This window comes from Cricetulus griseus, chromosome 6, assembly GCF_003668045.3.
Source record: "Cricetulus griseus strain 17A/GY chromosome 6, alternate assembly CriGri-PICRH-1.0, whole genome shotgun sequence".
In the NCBI taxonomy this organism is placed as follows: domain Eukaryota; kingdom Metazoa; phylum Chordata; class Mammalia; order Rodentia; family Cricetidae; genus Cricetulus; species Cricetulus griseus.
This window is the reverse complement of record NC_048599.1, coordinates 49,417,722-49,442,828: the sequence shown is the minus strand read 5'-3', so window position 1 is coordinate 49,442,828 and position 25,107 is coordinate 49,417,722. Positions and strand designations below refer to the sequence as shown.

The window sequence follows — 25,107 nt, the reverse complement described above, 5'->3', positions numbered from 1 at the left end:
GGGGCCCCATGTGGCTATTAGGAGGGGAGTGTGAACCGAAGCCAATGGTGCAGCTCAACGGAGAGGTCAGTCCCCTGTTGCTGAGCCCAGCAGCGGCGGGCACGGCTGCTGACCCAGCCGCAGCGTGGGAAGGGCCGGCGGCTACTAACTCCGGCCCGGAGAGTGGCAGCGCGAGCAACTGCAGACGATACCTACAGGGAACCCGACTCGTTCTGGTGCCGAGGTGCAGCAGCACTTCCGATCCCATACTTCCGGTAAACTCTAAGCCCCCGCACTACAAGCCGGAAGTAAAAAGACTAAACTGAAACAAAATAGCCGGCGGAAGTAGTTTCGTGGGGTCCAGCCCGGTCAAGCAATGAGCCCGGAAGGGGAGGCAGAGCGCAGCCATGATGATCGAGCCTAGATGGAGTGAGTGGCTGGACTCTCGGCGACCGGAAGAGTGAAGCCGGGAGGTATGGGTTGGGCGCCGCCATGTCAACCTGATACCGGAAAAGGCGGGTCTCTTCTCCCTGACGGATCGGCGCCTGAGCTCTGCTGGAGATGTGAGTTATAACTCCCTACAACTCTAGATCATGCTTGTCGGGCTGCATGATCCCCAGTGGGAAACGACTGCCTTCAAGACTGGAGATACTCCAGGCGTGCCTCACAATAACCAGACTTTGTTTTAGGACTTCCACTGTCTTTCCACACACTCCCGCCCTGTACCACAACGCTCAGGGCTCAGCTCTTGTTTCTGTCCCTCGTTGGCTGTCCCTATCATAGGATCCTTAAAATTTCCAGATCTGTCCTGGATCCCTAGGCCAATCACAGACCGAAATCAGAACTTTTTCTTGTCTACTCTTGAGATTATCATCAACTTACCCTGTCCCACAGGCAGGCAGCCCTGGAAGTTACTGCTCGGTACTGCAGCCGGGAGTTGGAACAGTATGGCCAATGTGTGGCGGCCAAGCCTGAGTCCTGGCATCGGGATTGTCACCACCTTAAGATGAGCATTGCTCGCTGCACATCCTCCCAGTGAGTGTAAAACTGGGGCTAGAGGGTGCTCGGCAGTGGGGTGTGAGTGCTCCGGGTCTGAAATGCCCTACTCCCACAGCCCCATCATCCGCCAGATCCGCCAGGCCTGCGCTGAGCCTTTTGAAGCCTTTGAGGAGTGCCTTCGCTTGAATGAGGCAGCAGTTGGCAACTGTGCCGAACACATGCGCCGTTTCCTGCAGTGTGCTGAGCAGGTGCAGCCGCCAAGTTCACCCACAACTGGAGAGGTAAAGGAGGCTCACTAGATCATTTCTTCTTCCTTCTTAACTCCCTTCATTTTCTTTTAAGTCCTAGCCCCACCCAATTCCCACACATGCCTTGGCTATGAATCCAGAATCCAAAAGATGGTTCTCTGCCCCAAGTCGCAGGCAGCCTCTGCTTTAGTCTAACCATCTTTCACACACCTCCCCTGCCAGGGCACCTGCTCCAGCCTTGTCCCTGGCTTGCCTGAACTCACCCTTGCTTCCATATAATGGTCTGAATTCTGGTCACATAACCCTTGCTTAAAACTCCAGTGGCTTCCCATCACTCACACTGAGACAAGGTCCCGGATTCTTACTGGATCCCTTGTATTCTTCCCTTTCTTGCCCATTTTGTCCTTTTCATTGCTTTCAGCTGTACTGGTGGGGGTGCAGGGTGGAGTGGAGGGGTTCACAAAAAAAAATGATCTTAATGTACACACTATGTAAACACATACAGTATATCTGAGATATAAATGATACTGATGGGGCAATTAGAAAAAGTCTTAAAATGCTCTGGGGTTGGCAGAAATGGAAGAGTGAGAAGCACTCCTTTGGATGTTTCTTGCCGGACCACTCCAGAGGGACAACTCACACCTTTAACCACCCTCCTCTGGACATCTCTCATGGGATCCTCTGTCCCTGCAACTCTGCTTTTTCTTTCTCACCGTCTTCTGGGCTTCTGTGTTGGTCCATCTTGTCCTTTCCAATCGTTCCCCTGTGATGGTCCCAGAATGATCTCAGAGGAAATCTTACCATGTTTGCTTCTACACAGAGCCTTCTCTGTGGTTTCCCTTTTACCAGACTGGCCCACAACCTGGTCTGGGATGACTCTGGTCTCACCTCTTCTGCTCTCCACCTCCATGTTCCATCCCCAGTGAACAATGTAGTTATTCAAGGGCATGTCTGTCTTGCTTCTAGCTATCTTGCTCTGCCTGAACTACCCTCCCCAGTCCATCTTCCGTCTAATTCTTACCCTGTTTACATGGTGGTACTTTCAGAAAACCTCCTCTATTCCCCTATCCTTGTTCCCTGACTTTTAAGCTCCCTCCATCCTGGTTCACACTCCACTGTTTCCCTTGTATCTTTTGCTTCAGGAGAGTTCTTGGCTAAAGGTTAACCTCTAATTATACCTGATATTCATTGCTTCTTTGTACAAAACAGGGTAGTTGAAAGACTTAGGTTATGAGAGCAGAAACTGCCCAGAAGGACTTTGATTCTCCACAGGAAATGTTCAGGAATGATTACATAATGTCCATTTCAGTTGCTCAAATATCTCATAGGAATATTTCTTTCTTTCAAGTGTTTTTGACATCTGGACAATAAAGCCCTTTCATTCCTTTTTTTGAGCTCTAGACCAGCCTGGGCTAGAGTTAGACCCTATCTCTTTCTGCCCTCCAAAAACAAACAAACAAACAACATAATACCACCTTCCAGCTCCAGTTTTTAGCCTACTGTGGACAACTTGTTCTCATGGCAAACGGCCAAGGTCACCACTTGGCACCTTTACCCTCTAGACTGGACTATGTGAGGGCAGCCTCTACTGTGTCTGCCTCATCTCCCCACCAGTAGTCTCAAGGCCAGTAAATGTTGGTATGTTTTCTCCACAGGCACAGCCACAGCCACTTCCTGCCTCCTGAAGACCCTCTTGGACTTCGAGAAAAGTAGACATGATTGACTAGCCCACTTAATGTCCTCATCTGGAAGAGTGACCATTTTGTTCCTGGACTTTGGGACTCTAAATAAATAAAGACTGAGTACAGGGCTTTGGTTCCAGCCTACAGCATTGAAGGGGGCAAGCACTAGGAGAGCTGGAGGACAGCTCAGGCACCACCTCCAGCTTTACTTAGTCAGTAGGGTGCGCCTGTTGGAGGCTTAGACTTAAGATGACTCAAACAGCCATCCCCTGTCCCTGCTGTATGTATGCTGGGGAAAGGCTTCTCTCCCACTCACTCTCACCAGATTGGTTTTTGGTTTTTTTAAGTCTAGGCAGTCCTGAAGCTCATTATGGATACCAAACTGGATTCAGACTCACAGCTAGGGTTACAGATGTGAGCCACCATGCCCAGCTTTCTTCCTTCTGGAACTAGAATAGAGACCATCCACTACCTCACACATGCCAGTCAATATGCCCTGCCTGCCATGGTGCCCTGAGCCTGCGCTCACCACCTCTTTATACAGTTTTCTTGAGGCTTGTGCGAGGAGCAATAAATAGCACATCTTTTCCACTGCTGAATCAGAACCAGTTAAGCAGTAGATATAGGCCTTGAGCAATGGATATAAAAATACTGGCCTTCAGGAGGTGGTGCTCGCCTTTAGTCCCAGCACTCGGGAGGCAGAGGCAGGCGGTTCTCTGTGAGTTTGAGGCCAGCATGGTCTACAGAGCGAGTTCCAGGACAACCAGAGCTGTTACACAGAGAAACTCTGTCTCGACAAAACAAACAAACAAACAACAACAAAAAAAACTGGCCTTATTATTGAGAACAGTTGTGTGGAGGCAGAAGCAAGGCTTGAGAATCAGAAGCTCAAGATCATCCACTGCTACATAGTTTGAAGCCAGACTAAGCCACCCGAGACCCTGTCTTGTTAAATAAATTTTAAAAATTGAAAACTGTGAGAGGACATGGCTTGGAAGCATCCTTCACTGTTTTGTCTTGATTAGCAATTTCCCAGAAGCCAGGTCTCAGGATGGGGCACTGATAATGTATTCTGAGTCTGAATACATTATTATATTATAGTGGTAGGTAGTGGAAAAGGGAGACAAGAAGACAGCCAATAAAAAGTGCCTTATCTGGGTGGCAAGATGGATCAGTGAGTTAGGATCCTTGCCATCAAGCCTGAAGGCTTGAGTTTGATCCCCAGGACCCACATGTTACGGTAGAGCAAACTAAGTGATTATCAAGCTGGTTACCACCTTGGGAAATGAGACCTCTGAGAATGGCATAGAACTTAGTTACTGTGTCTAAAAGATTAGTGTATTTACCAACTCCCTGTCTGTCTCAGAGGGCCATTGTCACAAGCAAGGCTTTTTGCATTATCCTACCCTGCAAACTATATGGCAATATGGGTTATGTTGTTCTCTTTTCCCCAAGTTTTTTCCAAAATGCCCTGTAATCTCTAGGGAACTGAAAGGTTTGCCAGGTTTGAAGTCAGCCAGTGCTATTGAAAAGGCCCAAAAAATACAACAAAGAACAACAACAAAACAGGTTTAGCTCTGGTCCAGCAGGCATTTGTGAACTGCTGTCTAGCCCACTGCTGGCCATAGTGAAAGCTTGTCTTTGGACCTGGACCTTTGCTTTTCTGGCTACTGTTTGTAACAGCTCAGTAAATCCTCTATTTCAGAAAGCTCTCTAGAACTTTTGGTTAACAAAGCCCATGACCTTCATACAGATTAACAATTGAGACAAGTCTCTTCTCTCTTAAAGCGATGACTCCAAAAGTAGTCGGCCACTTGAATCCCAAGATTTGTGTCATGGCTTAGGAAACCAAACCTGACCCACTGGGAATTTCCTTTCAATATTTGACTCCCAAATAAAAGAAATCTGTTGGTTTAGGAGTCAAGGTGGAAGTCCTATATAGTCAAAATTGGAGGAGCTACCAGGTGCTCTGTGGGTTGCAAGATTGGAGGAAACAGGTGGGAGGAGAGGGTGCTGCCTAGGTTCTGGGCTCTTTCTGCTCCCAGCTCATTTTTCCTGGGCTTTGGTTTGAGCCCTCAGACTTTGGAGGATGTTTTCAGGTAGCTTATTTTGTTTGAGTGGGGTTCTGCTCCATTCTCCTAAAAGTGTGATGAGAACAGACAAAAAATGGAGGTCCAGACTACATACATTTTAGAATACTTTTATATATCCTCTTTTTTGGACTAAAGAATCCAACAGAGTGAAATGGGAAACCTTAAAGGCATATGCTACTACTTTCTATTGGCCCAGGCATTATTGAGGCCTCACACATTACAAAAATGGAGACTTCACTTCCCAATGACATTTGGCTGCAAAGAATCTGTGCCTATGTGTAAGCTAACAGAACAAATTTATGGTGTTTTATTTCTCTAGCTGTGTCTGGTTTGGTAATTGTATGTTTGTTTGTTTGTTTGTTCCGGTAATTTATCACATTGTCTATGATTTGGGGTTATATTACTCTGGTCACAATATCCATGTTATCCCAAGGCCCATAGTGTCTGTAGTATTGCCTCTCTAGCTTCAGACACTGTGCTTGCATCTATTTCCTTCTTTCTTTATCAGTATGGACAAGGGTATGTCAAGTGTATTAGCCTTTTTCTATAGTTTACTTGTGGCTTATTGGTCTTTGGTTTGGTTTGTGTTTGTTTGTTTGTTTTGAGATAGGATCTCTTGTAGGCCAGGATGTCCTGAATTTATTGTGTAGCAAAAAATGATCTTGAGCTCCTGATCCTCTTGCCTTGGGATTACAGGTGTAATCCAAACCACACACAACCTGTACGTTTTTTGAGGTGAAAGTTTCGGGCTTCTCCTTTACAAAGAGATATATATTACATTGCTTACAAATTTGACTTTCACAATTTCTTCCTAATTGGATTTCTTTATTGGTATTGTATAATTTAGAAATTTAGAGGTATATTTCTTAATTTCTAACCATATGGGAACTTTTCTAGTTATCTTGCCTAATTAAATTGGTTTGGTAACATCTTTTACATTTCAGTCTCTTAAAATTTGTCACAGTTTTATGACTTGGCAGAGACTCAGTTCTGTCAGTGTGCCATATGTTCTTGAGTCACAATCTCCCTCATGATGCACTGTCTTAGCTTAGGGATGTGAGACAGGGAATCAGGAGATGATCCCAGAAAGCCCTGGTAGTAGAACAATGAGTGTGACCACGAAGGGAAAGATCTCACCAAGCAAACTGTCACAGTGGGCAACAGCTTAGTTCTCTGAGAGACAGAACATTCCCATTTAAGGGGTGAGAGACACCAACTTCTATCATCCCTTTCATTGAGGACTATTTAGTTGAGGGCTTTGATTTTTTGTTGCCTGCTACCTCCTGCTTGCCATACTTGCAGGCAGAGAGAGAGAAGGCGGTCAGTCAATCAAATGTGGCTCTCTCAGTTGCTAGCCACTAAGTTCATTTCAGTGGTAGCCACTGTTATGGCTGCTATGCATTACCTCAACTGCTATTGCCTTAGCCTGTTGTAGCTGCCACAGTTGTGACCACCCTTCCTGCTTGTCATTACTGCCACCAATTGCTGTATCCCATCATGGATGGCAAATGGTGAGAGTATTTTGATAAATCTTTCAAAATACCTGACTCACAAAGAATGGTTACTGTCAACCAAGAATGCCAAGTAGATATGCTGGGCAGGAAGGATGGGGAGGGAGTTACTGGGAACATTGGTGGAGATAGGTAGCAATGTTGAGGGAGTTATCCTGGTGCTGACGTGGTTTTTAAGACACCTAATAGTTGTTCAGAATTCTAAAGAGGCAAAATAAGCCAGTCAATGGGCTGTAGATGTAAAAAGGTGGGAGATATCAACCAGGAAGCAATGTATGTCTTCAAAATCCCCTATTTTACTTTTGGTGGCTTTCAAGATGGAATTTTGTGCTGCTACTGAATGTATCCTGTTGAAAAATACAATCACTATAATAATGATAGTATCTGTCAGCCTCAATCTCCAATGGGTAAACCAATTACTATCATCAAAACTTTAGGAAGGCAGGGCTGGTGATACACACCTGTAATTCCAGCACTTGACAAACTAAGGTAGCAGGATTATAGTAAATTTGAGGCCAGCCTCGTTTATCTAACAGGCCAGCAAAGATACATAGCAAGACCTTGTCTCAAAAACAAAGCAATAACAAAAAGCCGTTTGGAGGGAATGTGTGCAAATAGAAGCCAGGTTCTCTAAGGAAAATCAATCTTTAAGGAAAGAATTCTGGATTTTATCACACAGCATGATGCTTTTTAAAAGTCGGGCTATATTCATGCCAATTAAGCCAGAATCTCTTGGGATGAGACTCACACGTTAAAAAGCTTAAACATCGATTCAATATGCAGCCAAGTCTGATAAAATGCCTTATTTTTGGAAACACACACACACACACACACACACACACACACACACACACACACACACACACCACAGAGTCTCCTTAGCATTCTCATTTATATATACATTTTCCCTCTTGCCTAGAAATATGTCTGAGGGTCTGAGGTCCCTAAAGACATAATGTCAGCAGGCTGAGATCATAGGCATGTACCACCACAATTGGTCAAATGCCACTTTTGGTTGATTTAGAAGTGCTTGCCTATGCTTGTGCATTTGTGAAATTCAGTCTCCATTCACACTGCTGTGTGTATTTTGAGTACATACTCCCATGTTTTTTTCTGTATGTCGAACACTGAGTTCTTTGCTTACTCGCTCTTTCTCCTAAACCTTTTGTATAAATCTTTGTTGATTGTCAAACAACATCATCATTTAGTCTTTGCTTTCAGTGGTATCTGGGTCATGCTGACACAGTCTCCTTAGCATTCTCAATTCACTATTTAAATCATGACATTGGCAATGTTGAACAATTAAGCCATCATTGTCTCAACACAGAATGCAGTAGTTAACCCATAGTCAGAGATGATCTGTGACACAGAACTCAAAGGTAGTAAGTCATACAGTGTATCACAGCATTCAAAATGGCACTGCAATGATGATTCAATATTGTGAGCTAGTGAGAAATACAGCAATGGTGACTTATGGAAGGTAGTGAATTTCTGGAATTTAACCTCCACTCAAAGTTGTATATTAACTGCCAATCCTGCTACTCCTTCTGATGTCTTAGAGTGTCTTGTGTTCGGGGCTGACCTCTTGACTTTGCTGTTGAACTGGCTCCAAGCTCACCCTCCTGTGAGGCAGGCAGATCTATTTTTCCAGCTGCTCAGATCCAATACCACAGAGTCCTCTGACCCCCTTTCCCTCTTAGATTAATCACCAGTGTACCACCTACAAAATATACCTGTAATCTAGACACTCCTCTCTGCTTCCTTGGCACCAGATCCAGATGAGCCACCACCATTGTCTCGTAGCCACCATCCTGGCTGCCCAGCTTCTACTTTGCTTCAACCTGTCTATGCTCTCAATGTAACAGCCAGAGGCCTGCTTGGTAAGAATGAAGGCAGACTGTATACTGCTTTTCTAATAGTGCACAAAGGCAAACACCTCCTGTACTGATTGGGCCAGTGACATGGCTCAGAGAGGGAAAGAGCTTGTGACACAAGCCTGATGACCTTATTAGCTAGATCCCTGGAACCCACTGTGGAAGGAGAGAACTGACTCTGAAAGTTGTCCTTTAATCTTTCTTTCTCTCCTCCTCCCACATACAGATACACACTGACAATAGCAGTAATCGTGATAACAACTCTCATCCCCTCCACACACATACATACTAACAACAACAATGATGATGATGATAACAATAAAGTTTCTTTAAGTCTCAAAGAAGAACCCCAAAGTTCTTACAGCAGCCTCCAAAATCCAACACAATGGGGCTCCTCCTCCTTCTCATTACTCATGTTCTCTCAAGCTCCCAGGCATGTAACCCTTTTGTACTCTTAGAACACACTGGGCTTTGCCTGCCTCATGCCTTTTAGGACATTAGCCTCTCTACCCCTCTTTCCTACTAGCAGGGACGCGAGGGTGGAAATCTTTTTCTTGCTGGTTTGTTTGCTGGTATATTAAAGGCATTTAAAATAGTGTATGTCACACAGTAAGTGTTTGGAATTTTTTCTTTTAGCTTTTTGAGACAAGGTGTTGCCACATAACCCAGGCTGGCCTTGAGCTCTGCATTCTCCAGCTTCGTTCTCCTGAGTGCTTGGATTACAGGCATATGCCATCATGCCTATTGACAGGAAACATTTTGAACGGATGAAGGATGTGATTACTATGACCTCTCCAGGTCCCGACATGGAACATGGTCTGCTTTGGGGTAGGGGCAGGAAGACACGGGGGTAGTGATGGTGTGGTAGGCAGAGGTCTGGGGCCTAGTGGTCAACTGCTGCTTTCTCTCACTTCCTGTTGTAAGGTTCATCAAGGATGGACTCACTGCCTGGGGCAGGAAGGGTCAAAAGAAGTATGAGTTTCTGCCAAGCACAAGTCAGCTGTGTGCTTCAAAGGTGCTCACACCACTTCATACTCTGCCCAGAAACACTGGAGTGTTTGGAGTCCTCAACCCACCCTTCTTCACACATCGAGCAGATGAAGGAAAGGGTAAGGCTCAAAGGTCAGGGAGACATTTTGGGGGGCTAGTTCTAGATGTGCTTCTAGAAGCCATCTCTCTTGCTGTCATCAGAGTTCAGGCCTACCTCATTGCAAGTCTTGCTGGCAAATGTAGCCTATCTTTATCTTTTGGAAGGAAAGCAGGTGAGCACTCAGTACCATTCTTGCCATGACAGATATCCACTGTCCTGGTTAACCTTAATTGTCAAGTTGACAATCAAAGAGAAATATCAACTGGGAAACTGCCTACATCTGTTGGTCTGTGGGCATGTCTGTGAGGGATTGTCTTGATTATTTATTTGTATAGGATGGCCCAGCTCACTGTGGGTATCACCATCCCTCGGCAAGTCATCCTGGGCTATGTTTTCTAAATAGCTAGCTCAGCAAGAATGAGTAACTCAGGAAGAGAACGAGCCAGCAAACAGCAGTCCCCTGTAGTTCCTGCCTGGACTTCTTGCCCTGACTTCCCTCAGTGATGGACTGTGACCTGGGAGTATAAGTCAAACAAACACTTTCCTCCCCAGGTTTTTTTGTTTGTTTTGTTTTTTTGAGACAGGGTCTCTCTGTGTAGCTTTGACTGTCCTGGAACTCACTCTGTAGACCAGGCTGGCCTAGAACTCACAAAGATCCATCTACCTCTGCCTACCTAGTGTGGGATTACAAGTATGCACCAACACTGCCTGGCCCCAGGTTGTTTTTGGTTAGAGTATTTTATCACAACATAAAGGAAACTAGAAATCCAATACAATTTGGGCAGAATACTGACAGTTCTGGAATACCTTGAGCTCTAGTGTGAGGGAGGTGACACTATGGTTCCTGGAACAGCCTTTTGTGGAAACAGTGGAGAAGAATCTTGCCCCATTTGTAGGAAGTTATGCTGCAGTAATTTATCTGGGCACAAACTGGGATGTTCAAGAGCACATCTTGCAGTATTGTTTGCAAGAATGAATAACTGGGAACACTGGACAAATAATGTTTGGTCTATAAAATGAGATGCATATGGGGATTTGAAGGAGTATGAGAACTCTTATATTATCATTTGAGCACATGTCCAATAAGATGTAAATCACAAGTGCATGATCTCAGAAACAATTATGCATTTTTAACTAAAAAATAAATAATAGCTGCACATAATATAGAATTTAAAAGGTCCAGAGAGTTTGTGTTGAAAAGGCTGCTTTCACGGCTGCTCTGTGTCTGTGTTCCTCTCCTCATGGGTAACCAAGGTTACCAGTTGCTTTTGCATCCTTTTAGAAACATTTTATGCATATATCAGCAAATGCATGCATGTACAGACACACTCCTACATATATAAATGTGTATTTTTATCCCCTTTTTACAAAAATGCTACCTTGCTATATATAGTGTTCTGTCCTCTCCTTTTCTTCACCTAGAAGTTTCACTTGCAATCACTCCGTATTATATATAAATGACTAATTCTTTTTATGGCTACATAATATTTCCTTATGTAAACAGAGGAAAGGGGTTACATCTGAAATTAGTACTTTTAGTATCTCCTCAGACTCTGAGCTTTGTCCAGGTCACCAGTGACCTCTGAGTGTCTGCACTTTTCATTTCTCATCTCTGTCTCTCTTCACCAGCCTAAGATTCACTCATAGACCAAATTTCAGTTGGGCTCCCATGAGCCCTCTTTTGGGCTAGACCTCAGACTCAGCCTGAATTCTTTGGCCTGCCCATCCCAGGCGTAGCTTAGTGTGATCCTCTAACCCTAGCTGTCTGATGAACTTCCCTCTTCCCAGCCTTTGATGTTGACAGCCTTGTCCTGCCTTGCTAGGTCAGTTTAGCTAGGATCACCCTACCTTTGTAGCCCTCTTAGGACTTTGCCACCCACTGGCCCTTCACCCTACCCATTGGTTAAATCCCCCCATGTTTTTCTGTTGTAGTTGAGTCCCATCTTTCTCCTCCTGTAGTATCCCCACTGCAATCATTCTGCATAGTCGTCTTTACTATTTCAGAGCAATCTGACTTTAACACCTCTTCTCACCCCTGCCTTATTTTTACGTACACTCTGAAGACTTCTTCTTACGCATTAGGCCATCCCTCCATTGCTTCCCATCCTGATATGACATGGCAGAATGTTTCAAGGCTTTAGCAAAGTCTTTTCTTTTACTCTTCTCTGGGTAGTGATCCTTGTCATGGAGAATTATCCAACAAACCATTGGCCCATGGTTGGTCGGTCATCCATAGCCCAGGCCTCTGCCTTGGGCTCCACCTGCCTATGAGGTTATCTACATGGATTTCTCTAAGGGAGCAATGAAGTTTCACATTTGCATTTGTTATTTTTCTTGTTGCTCTGACAAAACATTTGATAAGAATGAAAGGTTTATTTTGGCTCACAGTTTGGGGGTTTACTCCTTCATGGTGGGAAAGTCACAGTGGCTGAGGTGTGAGGCAGCTGGTCACATTGCATTTGCAGTCAGGAAGCAGAGAGGGATGAGTCCTGGTGCTCATCTCTCTTTCCCCTTTTAATAGGAAGACAGAAGCCCACTAAGAGCTGCCACTCACATGTAGGGCAGGCCTTCCCATCTTAACCAAATCTAGCAAATCCTCACAGACAAATGCAGAGCCCCATCTCTGAGATGATTCCAGACCTGGTCAAGCTGACACTCAATATTTAACTACAGCAATGATAAAGCTGCCTCTCCCAGGACTTGACAATTAACCCAAATTTTCTTTCCAGGATCTCTTAAAGATGCCACTGCCCCCAGACAACAGGAAGTAATTTTAAGAACACAATACCACATTACCAAGAGATGGCATGGGTGTTTTTTGGTCTTTCATTGGGTTATGGGTATTTGTCATTGTTAGGGGGATTGATTACACGTAGTTATTGGTAATGATCAGGAAAAAAAAAAAAAGCTAAAAAGGAGATTAGATTCAAGGTTCTTTTTTTTTTTTTTTTTTTTTGAAAAGAAAAAACAGGGATACTGTTGATTTCCTGGTTTCTCCCTCTCCCCAAGTCCTGGGCAACCTGACTCTGTTCTTGCTCCTGACTCCTCTCCTTCTTCCTCTCCAGTGGTTTCTCCTCAGCACCCAACTGCCACTCCAAACCAGCCCTCTCCTAGGCCTTCTCCTTGGGGATCCTTTCCTGGTCACAGGGCCTCTCTAATCCTTGGGCTCTCTCCCCACCCCAGGATGACTCTTCTCCAGACTACCCTCCCTCCCCGAGGAGCCATCTTTGACAGGTGATTGCTCCTTACTGACAGCTGTCAAAGGCTGCATGGCTGTGTCGTGCATGCATTAGGTGGCTGCATAAGGACTCTGCATGCAGAAACATGTGGAACTGGGGCCTCGTGAAGCTGGGCCAACAGCAGCTCCATGACTCCAGTTTCAAGGGCCACAACTGCTGAGATTCATTCTAAACCACTCCTGTTCCCTAGATCAGCAAGCGCCTCCTGCCTCTTCTCTCTATTTCTGCTCCCCATCAATAACACCTACCCCTCCTTTGCTTCCTTTCCCAATAAACTTCATGTGGGTTTGTTGAGTTTGGTGGATCATGTTTCATTGCCCCAAGCTGCAGCAAAGAACAACAGATACACATATGATAGGATAAAAGGGTAAATTATTGAATCTACTCTGAAAAGAAAAAAAAAGGGAGGATATAGATATGATAAGATAAAAAGTCAGATTATTGAATCTACTCTTAAAAAGAAACTACTAGTTTTAAATATTTTACATTGTATTGGACTTTTGTATTATGTATATTGCTACAAATTTGAGTTAAATTTGTTAAAACATACTGTACATACATTTTTAATCTTGTTCAAGGTATTGTAGCTATACAGCTCATTTAACAATGTAATGCAAACTTCTAGTCCTTGTTTTACCAACTATATAAGACAAGGAAATGTAGGTGAGTAATTAATCAAACAAATATATTTTAGAAAGACAGGTTGTCTTAAAACACTTCGGAGATCTACAGAATTTGGCATTTAAGATGTTTTAATAACATAGGTTCGTTTTTTATGACAATAAGACATGTTTGCTCCTGGCAGCACCAATCTACTACAGAGAAGATGGTGGGCATTGAAGTAACTCCCCATGGAGATGACTTTTTTTGTGGCAGAAGTAAGCCACTGGCCAAGAAAGTACCCTTGCCTCAACTGCTGATGGTATGCTATCCAAATTGGACAAGCAGGACACAAAAGAGAGTGACTTCAGAACCTTGCCAAGACAAGGTGGGACAGTCCTTCAAAAATCCTGCTTCACAGGAAAGTCTGTCATATATGCTAGGCCTATAGGATGAAGATGGATGCCCCAACATTGCAGAAAAACATTGGGTGACTGTCCAGCAGCCAGTTGTTTCTGTCATTTCTCATATTTTTTTTGAAGTCACTTGTTTTCACTTCCTGCTTACCCAGCTAATATTTCCTTCTTGAGTCTCTGAGGGAGTTGAAGACTAGATAGTGATATTTATAGTTTTCCTTGTTTACCAGAATCAGAAAAGAAACTCACTAAAAAGGAAATGTAAAGTATAAATATTTGAGAGACATTAAAAGATAATTAGGATAGGAAGTAAATTAGGTACAAATTTCCAGGGGACCAGGGTTCGATTCCCAGCATCCATATGGCCTCTCATAATTGTCGGTGACTCCTGTTCCAGGGAATCCAATTCCCTCACACAGACATACATGTGTGTTACGATAAATCTTTCTGCCAAAAGCCGCTGAGCCCCACCGCCACGTGTAAGCTTTATGGCAGCCGCCTGCCCAAGTTAGGCCCAAATGAATACACAGAGAGACTTGTATTAGTTACAATGCTGCTTGGCCAATGACTAGGATTCTCATCTGTTAGCTCAGTATCAATCATCATACATCTATATATTTTATAAGACTTATCTTATCGGACGCCTTATTGGCGTCCCTCCTAGCTGGTGGATCACATCTTGCCGCTGGAGCAGGAGCCGAGGGGAAAGAGAGCAACACTTCCTTTTTCCTCTTCTTAAATATGAGTCTCCTTGCTATGTCACTTCCTGTCTGGAACACCACTTCTCTACTACATTTCCCAGAATCCTCTTTGACTCCTAGTCCAGCCTAACCTGCTGTCTCATTGGCCAAGCAAGTACTTTATTTATAAACATACACAGAAGTATTTCCCCCATCACATGTGGATAAAATAATAAAATACAAATAAATAAATAAAAAGAGTAACAGAGCTCACACCTTTAATCCCAGCACTAGAAAGGTAAACAAAGGGTCTCAAGAAATTTAGTTTCCAGTCACAGAGAAGATAGGATCTCCATTTTCAGCTTGGTAGAGGTAAGAGCTACTGGCTGGCTACTTTGCTTTTCTGATCTTCAGCTTGAACCCCAATATGTGTCCCTGGGTTTTTATTATTTATGTTGTTAGACCCCAGGAAAACTCAAGTATCCGGGGTCCCAGGCCACGACTGTAGTCACCCCAATCACCAGGCGGATTCGAGAGCTTGATGCAAACTGCACGAGGCTTTATTGTAATTTAACGAGCTAACCCCATGTTAGCTCGGGTCTTTCACCCATCCACCATGGCGGATGGCTAGCAAAAGACAGCTCGAACCCGCTGTGTACCGATCTTGTAGGGCAGCATAAGGGGAGTGTCTAGGGGTATGCACAGGCTCACGATTGGTGTGCCTCCAGGCTTGGAGGGCTTGCCCTGTGTTGATTGGTCAACTGGTTGTTATGGCCCATAGGCCCTCCCAGGGTGGTTGCTATGCTTTGTGCGTCATTGCTGTGCTCTTGTCCGTAAAGCACACCCAGAGTCATAAAGCATAACGCCACCAGCTAACTTCTGATTAGTTCCTTGTCACGAGACAGGCATCTGACTTTCTAGTGACTGACTAACTTCTGATGGGTTCCTTGTCACGAGACAGGCATCTGACCTCTAAGTGACCAAGGCAAGTTTATGGCAAGCACGTGTTCGGCTGTTATGGCTGCCGAAAGGGGAGCAGGTCCCTTCAATGTCACACAGCAACATAGAAGTGTTTAGGGATAAAACCTCATAAGAAAATACAATTTATTTTTAAACAGTTTAGAAAAGAAAAATGTGTACCTATGTCTGTAGAGTTCAATATCAAGAGGAAAGGACACAGACACAAGAGAGATGCTAAGAGGAGAGACATCCATACTTAGCATTCATTATATGAACACAATATATACATACACATGTACATGTATGTACAAACACAAACCTCATTTTTTTTTGACAAAGATACACATTAGAGAAAAGAATCTTCAACAAACGATGCTGGCAAAACTGGAAGGCTACATGTAGAAGAATGAATCCAAGTCACTAATTCCTACCCTGAACAAAAATTAACTCCAAATGGATCAAGGACTTCAATATAAGTCCTGAAACTCTGAAACTGCTAGAGGAAAGAGTGGAGATGGGTGGGCACTTTAAGATCTAAACTTAGGTAAAGACTTTCTGAATAGGAGTCCTGCTTGCTCAGGAAATAAGACCAGCAATTGACAAATAGGACCTAAAGAAATGAAAAAGAACCTGTCAATTAATTGAAGAGGCAGCCTACAGAATGGGGAAGAAAATATCTAACAGAGGATTAGTACCTAGAATGTGGAAAGAACTCAGATATACACATCAAGAAAACAACTCAATGAAAGAATGAGATATGACATTTGTGGTGGTGTTGGGGTCTATTACACCCCACCACGGAGTTCAGAGAGCCTCGACTTCTATTGTTTTTAAGATGTCAGCTAATGGCTGCAGGATGTCTTGGCCTCCATGGTGAATATCTCTTATCTAAATAACAATAGACCTAGGCCCAAGCAAGTTTAAACCCACCTTGAAGGCTAGTGATATGTGCCGGTATCTTTAGGATTAAGGGAAGTAATTACTATCTGCCCTTCATACATAATAATTGATTTCTTCTACCATTATCCCCACATTTGGATAGTTACTTAAGATAATGCATGGATAAACTGGGCCGCTTTTCAGTATTAACTGACTGCCCTCCTGATACGATCTTTTGTCTCTGTCTTTTCTTTAGTGCCCAATAGCTAGCCTTCCCTCATCCACACTTCCCCACTCAGGAACAGACCCAGGGCCTTTTGGCTGGTTCTGATTCAAGCCTGGAAGACATCAGTCTGGACATATGGCCCAGCAACGTGGAGCTAATACAGACAGGACCTGACATGGTGGCTTAAATGAAAGTAGCCCCCATAGACTCATAGGGAGTAGCATTATTAGAGGTGTGTCCTTGTTGAAGTAGGTGTGTCCTTGTTGGAGGGAGTTTGTCTCTAGGCATGGGCTTTGAGGTTTCTAAAGCTCAAACCAGGGCCAGTGTCACTGTCTCTTCCTGCTGCCTGCTGATCCAGATATATAGAATTCTCATCTATTTCTCCAACACCATGTCTGCCTGCATTCCACTATGGGTTCTCACCATGATTATAATGAACTAAACCTCTTAACCTGTAAGCCAGCCCCAATTAAATGTTTTATTTTATAATAGTTGCCATGGTCATGGTATCTCTTTGTAGCAATAGAACAATGATTAAGACAACACTGAATAAAGTTCTCAAAAGAACAAATATAATTGGCCGATAAACTTTTTTTTTTAAATGTTCAACATCCTTAGCCATCAAGGAAATGCAAGTTAAAATGACTTTGAGATCCCATCTCATCCCAGTCAGGATGGCTATCAAGACAAAAAATGGCAATGGATGTTGGCAAGGATATGGGGAAGGGGTGCCCTATTTATGTACTGCTGGTGGAAGTGCAAACTGATACAGCCACTATGAATATCTATGTGAAGATTTCTTAAAAATCTAAAAATAAAATGACCATATAATGCAGCTATGCCTCTATTGGAAATAAATCCAAATGGGTCTATTCCCCACTACAGCTTTTTCCATTGTTGCTCTGCTCACAAGAATGGTTCTAGTGGAACACATGAAAGCAGAGGCTTCAAATTCTGGGGTGGAAAGGGTTACTCGAGGACGGTAATGGGGGATGGAGGAGAGGAGGGTTAACAGAAACTAAGGATGTGTGAAAAGCCTTTTGTAGGATGCATGGAAAGCCCACACTCAAGTTATGCAGCCCCTGAGCTGGATGCTCTCTTCCACCAGATAGAAACTGAGGCAAGACATCATGAAAAGAGAAAACCAAAGTCAAGGTTTTCTACCTACTAAGCAGAATTTTTCATCTTTTGACTTTTCTGATCATTCACCTTCTACTCAATTGTTCACATGTGTGTTTTGGTTTTTACATTTCCCTCAAGAAACTGGAGACTCCATCAATGCATTTTGCTGCTTTCTATTAATGTCCTCCAAGTCAAGACTCCTGCAGGATTTCTCCCCTCCCTTAACAATTTATGAATCTGTATTGGGCACAGGAGAAAACTGCATGAGTATCCTTCCTTGGAGAGAGCGGGCTTTTCTGGGCTTGCTTTCCTGTCCCAGGGCAAGCTGCCATCTTTTCCGGCTTTCTTAGGCTTGAAGGCTACCACTGGGAAGATGTCAGAGCATTGGTGCTGCTGGAAAGAGCAGGTTTTGGCATCTCAGGAGCTGGGGGAAGGCATGGAGCTGACGATCTCATCACTCAATTGACTTTTTTCTCTTGGGCTGGAGGAAAAAGGGGAACACACACACACACACACACACACACACACACACACACACACACACACACACACACCTTCAACATGTCAGGGTCTCTCTATCTTCTATAATTCTTCCCTTACCTCTATTATAATGTATCCCCTCTAATTTCATTTTTTTCCTTATAGATCATATACCCCAGCAAAATCTTTCAAGAAATATAAAATTACAATGTGGTTACATTCTATTTTTCAAGTGAATGACTACAGTGAATACAAGTAAAAAACAACATGGTTCTCATTTCTCTTAAATGGTTAAGCACTTTAATGTATTACAGGTGAAAACCAAATTATTCCCAAAGATCCACATACATTCATATCTAAACAACTTGTTAGAGATTAACAAAGTATAAGTAAGCAAGGTATTTTTCTTAGCCAGTTCTTTTTATTTATTTATTTATTTTACATTCCAATCCCAGTTCCCTCCTCTCCTCCCACTCCTCCCTCTTCCCATCTGCTCCAGGGAGAGGGTAAGGCCTCTCTTAGGAAGTCTACTAAATCTGTCCCATCATCTAGTTGAGGCTGGAGCAAGGCACCTCTCCAGCCCCACACCCCTCTTTCTAGGATGGGCAAAGTATCTCTCCATATGGAATGGGTTCCACTAAGTCAGTTTGTGCATCATATATTGTCCCTATCATTGTCACCTATATTAAGGAAGTCTAGTTTGGTCTTATGCTGATTCCCCATTTGTCAGACCCGAGTCAGTGATCTCTCACTAGCTCGGGCCAGCTGATTCTGTGGGTTTCCCCATCATGGTCTAAACTCCTTTGTTCATATTATCGCTCCTCCCTCAGATTGTACCCCAGGAACTTGACTCTTTAGTTAGTTGTGGATTTCTGCATCTGCTTCCATCTGTATCTGGCAGAGGGTTCAAACTTCCTTTTGCTTTATGTCTGGTATCCACTTATGAGTGAGTACATACTATATTTGTCTTTCTGGTTTTGGGTTACCTCACTTAGGATTTTTTTTTTCTAGTTCTGTCCATTTGTCTGCGAATTTTAGGATGTCATTGTTTCTTACCACTGAGTAGTACTCCATTGTGTGAATATACTACATTTTCTTCATCCTAGTGGGGCATCTGGGTTGTTTCTAAGATCTGGCTATTACAAATAATGTTGCTATAGCATAGTTGAGCAAATGTCCTTGTGGCATGAATGTGCCTCCTTTGGGTACATGTCCAGCAGTGGTATTGCAGGATCTTGAGGTAGATTGATCCCTTATTTTCTGATAAATCACCATACTGATTTCCACAGTGGCTGTACAAGTTTGCACTCCCACCAGCAATGGAGGAGTGTTCCCCTTTCTCCACATCCTCTCCAGCATAAGCTGTCATTGGTGTTTTTGATCTTAGCCATTCTGATTGGTATGAGATCGTATCTCAGAGTTGTTTTGATTTGCATTTCCCAGGTGGCTAAGGATGTTGAACATTTCCCTAAGTGTTTTTCTGCCATTTGAGATTGTTCTGTTGAAAATTCTCTATTTAAATCTATACCCCATTTTTAAATTGGATTATCTAGTAGTTTGATTTCTAGTGTCTTAAGTTCTTTGTATATTTTGGAGATCAGCACTCTATCAGATGTGGGATAGGTAAAACTCTTTTCCCATTCTGTAGTGAGCCGTTTTGTCTCATTGTGTTCTTTGCTTTACAGAAGCTTCTCATTCTCAGGGAGTCCCATTTATTAATTGTTGCTCTCAGTGTCTGTGCTACTGGTATTCTATTTAGGAAATGGTCTCTTGTGTCTATGTATTCAAATGTATTTTCCACTTTCTCTTCTATGAGGTTCAGTATGGATGGATTTATATTGAGGTCTTTGATCCATTTGGACTTGAGTTTTTTCTTTTTTTTTCTTTCTTTTTTTTTTTTTTTTTTTCGAGACAGAGTTTCCCTGTGGCTTTGGAGGCTGTCCTGGAACTAGTTCTTGTAGACCAGGCTGGACTCGAACTCACAGAGATCTGCCTGCCTCTGCCTCCCAAATGCTGGAATTAAAGGCGTGTGCCACCACAGCCCAGCTGGACTTCAGTTTTGTGTATGGTAATAGATATGGATCTATTTGCATTCTTCTACATGTTGACAGTTATATCAGCACCATTTGTTGAATATATTTTCTTTTTTTCATTTTATATTTTTAGCTTCTTTGTCAAAAATTAGGTGTTCATAGGTGTGTGGGTTGATATTGGGGTCTTCCATTCGATTCAATTGGTCCACCTGTCTGTTTTTATGTTAATACCAACTTAGCCAGTTTTTTTATTGGCAGGTTGCATTTTTCGGTTACAAAAAAAGGATTAATGATTTTTTAAATTTATCTCAAAATATAATCTTATAAAAAATCATAAAAGAATCACAAATATAAACTTTTATGTAAGAAAAAGTCTCTACTTTAAATTCTCAGTGTGCATACCCACTCATCAACAGTTTTTTGTTAAATCATATCATGAAGCTGAGGGCAGAAATGTGTACAAGGAATTAATCAGCACCTTTGATCACCAACCTATCCTTGCAAGAAAGGCAGGTCAGCAAGTAAGAACCAGACTACCTTTGTTCTTGTTTTTTGACCTGAACAAGTCCTTCGCTCAACTATTTAAAGTATGCCTTTCTAAACTTTAAATTGTTCCCTGAGATTTTCTACACAAAAGCCATTAATAACAACACCTTACCCCAACCTTACTAACAATTCTACAACTCTAAATTCTTTCTTTTATTTTTTTAAGATTTTATTTATTTGCTATGTATACAACATTCTGCTTCCATGTATATTTGCACACCAGAAGAGGGCACCAGATCTCATAATGGATGGTTGTGAGCCACCATGTGGTTGCTGGGAATTGAACTCAGGACCTCTGGAAGAGCAGTCGGTGCTCTTAACCTCTGAGCCATGTCTCCATCCCTCTAAATTCTTTTTAAGGGTGGCAGTTGAATCATTAATCTGCTCTAGTAGCAATGCTTGGAAAAAGTCAATCACTATTATTATAAGTACCAATAACATTGCTCAGTGAGGGGCTCGAACCCCCCCTGAGAGATTTCATACAACACATAGGTTATGCGGGACATGGTGACTGTGAGGATATTAAGCAAAGCTATGCTCAGGAACAGCATGAGGTCCTCAGGACACTTCCTCTGAGCTCTGCCTCTCACCCAGCCTGTTTGTGCTGGGCTGTATTCCGTGAGTTTCAGAGCTGCTTGCTGTTCCTCTCGCATGGTCCCCAACACTCCAGACAGACCCTTTTTCATTGTACACATCTTCTTATGATCAGAAACCTTGAGAGACTCTTGGTTCATAGAGGGGACACTTTCTCTTAATGTTTGTTCATGGAAGTATTGATAAATAACACCAAATGAAATCACACCCAAACAACGTGACAAATCCCAGCAAGAGTAAGTCTGCCTTTTGTTTTTGATTTGAGACAGAGTCTCATGAATCCTAGCCTGGCCTCCAACATAGTATGATTCTTAGGATGGCCTTGAACATCTGATCACTCAGCCTCCACCAGGTGGCTGGAAATGCTGACATATGTTAGCACCTGGTTTCTTGCAGTGCTGGGGATCAAACAGGCTCTGTGCATCTAGGCAAGCCCCCTACCGAACTTCAGCCCCAGCCCCTACTTATTGCTTTAGAACACATTAAAGCCATTGTCCTGGTACTATCCATTAGCCCTGGAGAGAGAACAAGGGCTCATGCCAATCAAATACTGACTTGGTCCCACTAGCTTCCTTGGGAGAGTTGCTCTCTCCTAACCCGTATTAACTTTAGTTCCTTACCTTTCTATCACATGCACATTCTTTTCAATATCTATCAGGTTTGGCAAGGAAAAAATATGAGATTAACTGCCTAGATCTCAAAGCAGAGACAGCAGCTCCCAGCTGGGCCCCATCGTTTGCATCCAAGTCCTCAATGCAAACAGTGGCCTCACATCAACACATCCAATATGCAAAAGGAATTCGTCAACAAGCTGCCAAGTGAAATGTGTTCTAGCCTCCTGCCGTGGGAAACATAATTTCACATGAAAGAAACTGAAAAATGTATAAAGCTACGGGTTTTGTATGATAAAAATAGGCAACTTATTAAAATGTTTATGGTTAACATTTGCTGTTCAGATCTGTGAGGTTTACGATGGTTGAATGAGTAATAAAATAGACATAATAGAAGTACAACTAGTATTTATTTCATTAAGGGTTTTTGCCTTCATTTCAACAAAACCATTTAACTTTTTAGAAAATCAAGGCTTTCATGTAATTTGTGAAGCAATGAGAAAAAGGGTGTTTGGCAATATTGGGAATTGGGAAATAGTAAAGAGCCCATGGCATTTGTGGTGGCGTATCTGTCTGTTGGGAATGGGAGATGGTTCTGCTGCTTTGGAAACCAAGCTGATAGCTCTTCAAAGATTTAAACATGGATGAGGAAAGCCTGATGAATGGGTACTAAGCTACAGTTAGACAGCAGAAGACATTTTGGCGTGCTAGTGCATCATAATACAATGTACTATGTTTCAAAAGGCCAGACAGAAGGATTTTAGGAGTTTTTGTCAGAAAGCAATAAAAAACATCATTGAGGAGACAGATATGTTTAACCATATTTAAATATTCTGCAACATACACATGTATAAAACTTAACATAGTACTCTCTTAGTGTGTACAAATTTTATGTTTTGTGTATTAGTTAAAAATAAAGTTAAAAAAGAAAACGAACAAAAAGCATATGTTTTTCCATTTTAAGTTTGGGAATTACATAAACAGACAAAATCTCTGCCCTAGTGGAGGGTATGGGTTGGAAGATAAATTGATGCCTGGCAGGAGTCCAGCCCTGAGCAAGCTATGCTGTCTGTATCCCCGCTGAGCCAGACACTGCCTCTCCCATCACACACATACACAAAATGTATGACCCTGTTGCAAAGAACTCTACTGAATGCCAGGCTTGTGACTTCTGCCAAGAGCTAGTTCCTGTGTGTCATGCATGGAAAGGAGCCTCATTACTGGAGCACTGGCTCTACCAGTCCCAGACATACTTGCCACCCTTTGTTGGCATCAATGGTATCTCACTTTTGCCATTCTCTCTTCATGTTCTAGTGTTGCTAGTCTGTTCTTATTAACCCACTCTGGGCACACAACTGTGGCTCTTGAAACTAAACTATCACATGTTTGTTTACTAGACTATCACTAGTTTTGCAGTGGCATATCTTTTGTAATAAAGCCTCAGATTCTTCCCAGCAATGCACTGAAAGTTGAGATATTCAACAGACCTATAATCCCAGCACTTGGAAGCAGAGGCAGGAGGATCACTGCAAGTTTGAGGCCAGTGTGGTATACATAGTTCTAGGTCATCTGGGGTTACAGAGCATGAGCCACACACACACACACACACACACACACACACACACACACACACACACACACCAAACATGAACCTTTTAGAGTGTCCCCTCTAGTTCCACTCTTGGCCATCTGTCTTAGTAAAGCAGTTTGGCCACTAGGCCTGATGCTTTGTTATGTCACAGTTTTGCTGGACTGAACTGCACTTCCGAGAATTCTATTGCTCATCACTGGCCTCTGTTGTCAGTAAGTTGGACATTCATCAGGACCGTACCCATGGCAGCATTGGTAAGAGGAAAGGCCATCCCGCTGAACTCATGCACAGATTCCATTGCCATCGCTCATGCGGCCCTTCCATGCATGTTCTATCCAACTGAGCATTGCCACCACCCTCTGACTGCATTTGTGAAACGGTCTTGTTGTATTTGTTCATGTATGAGAGTCAAATAGTGATGTGATTGGAATCATTACCTCTGGATCTTTAAAATCTGCTATGGCAGCTCCAAAGGGCCAGGGAAGAACTGTGTGTTGTCATCTCAGTGGAAGAGGTGGAGCTTCCACGTGGCCTGTCACATAACAGCTCTTATTCATGGGACAGAGAAGATGTGGGGGGAGTCTTCCAGTCATGCAATGTTTTAGTGTATTTTCAGTCTCAAGACCTGGCTCTGCAACATGATCACAGGTTTAGTCTGGGGTCCCTTGACCCACTGTGAGTTCTATTGACCTCCGACAGCTCAACTGGGGTACCTGCTGCCAAGTCTGACAATCTGAGTTCCATCCCTGAGACCCAGAGGATGGATAGAACTGACTCTTGAAAGTTGTCCCCTATGAATGCATGTGGACACATACACACATAAATGAATTTAATAAAAGTTTCTTAAGATTTATATTTTTAGTTCTGTGTACTTGTGTCTGTGTGTGGTATATTTATGTGAATGCATGTACCTAGGAATGCCAGAAGAGGGCATCAGATCCCTCTGAGCTAGCATTACAGGCAGCTATGAGCCACCTGATGTGAGTGTGCTGGCTTCTCTTAGGTCAACTTGCCCCAAACTTTCAGAATTATTTGAAAGGAGGGGAAATGCCTCCAGAAGATCCATCTATAAGGCATTTTCTTAATTAGTTATTGATGGGGGAGGGCCCAGCCCATTGTGGGTGGTGCCATCCCTGGGTTTATGGTCCTGGGTTTTGTAAGAAATCAGGCTGAGCAAGCCATGGGAAACAAGCCAGTAAGCAGTACTCTTTCATGGCCTCTGCATCAGCTCCTGACTCCAGGTTTCAGCCCTGTTTGAGTTCCTGTCCTGACTTCCTTCAGTGATATGTAAGTATAAACTGAATAAACCCTTTCCTTCCCAATTTGCTTTTTGCTCATGGTGTTTTATCACAGCAACAGAGACCCTAACTAAGACAGTGGGTGATGAGTGAATCCTTTGAGTTCAGGAACTTGGATCATCTGAAAGAGCAGTGTGTGCTTCTAAATCCTGAGCCATCTCCCCAGCCTCTTAAAAAAAAGAAAGAAAGGAAAATAAAGAAAGAAAGGAAGGAAGGAAGGAAGGAAGGAAGGACAGAAGGAAAGAAGAAAGGAAGAAAGAAAGAGCAATAATACAATAGTTAAAAAGATGAACCCTGATTCCTGTTACTATTTTTTTTCCAAGAGCTTTTTTTTTTTTTCCTTTGAAGGGAGGGAG

General features: G+C 43.0%; 1 protein-coding gene across 1 annotated transcript; it reads left to right on the top strand.

Annotated features, from left to right (window-relative positions):
* Positions 1 to 369: 369 nt before the first annotated feature.
* Chchd5 (coiled-coil-helix-coiled-coil-helix domain containing 5) lies at positions 370 to 3,893 on the top strand. Its single transcript, XM_027421835.2, has 4 exons — positions 370 to 542; positions 874 to 1,014; positions 1,094 to 1,259; positions 2,882 to 3,893. Coding segments are annotated over exons 1-4 (339 nt in total). The 5' UTR covers positions 370 to 540; the 3' UTR covers positions 2,912 to 3,893.
* The last annotated feature ends 21,214 nt before the right edge of the window (positions 3,894 to 25,107 follow it).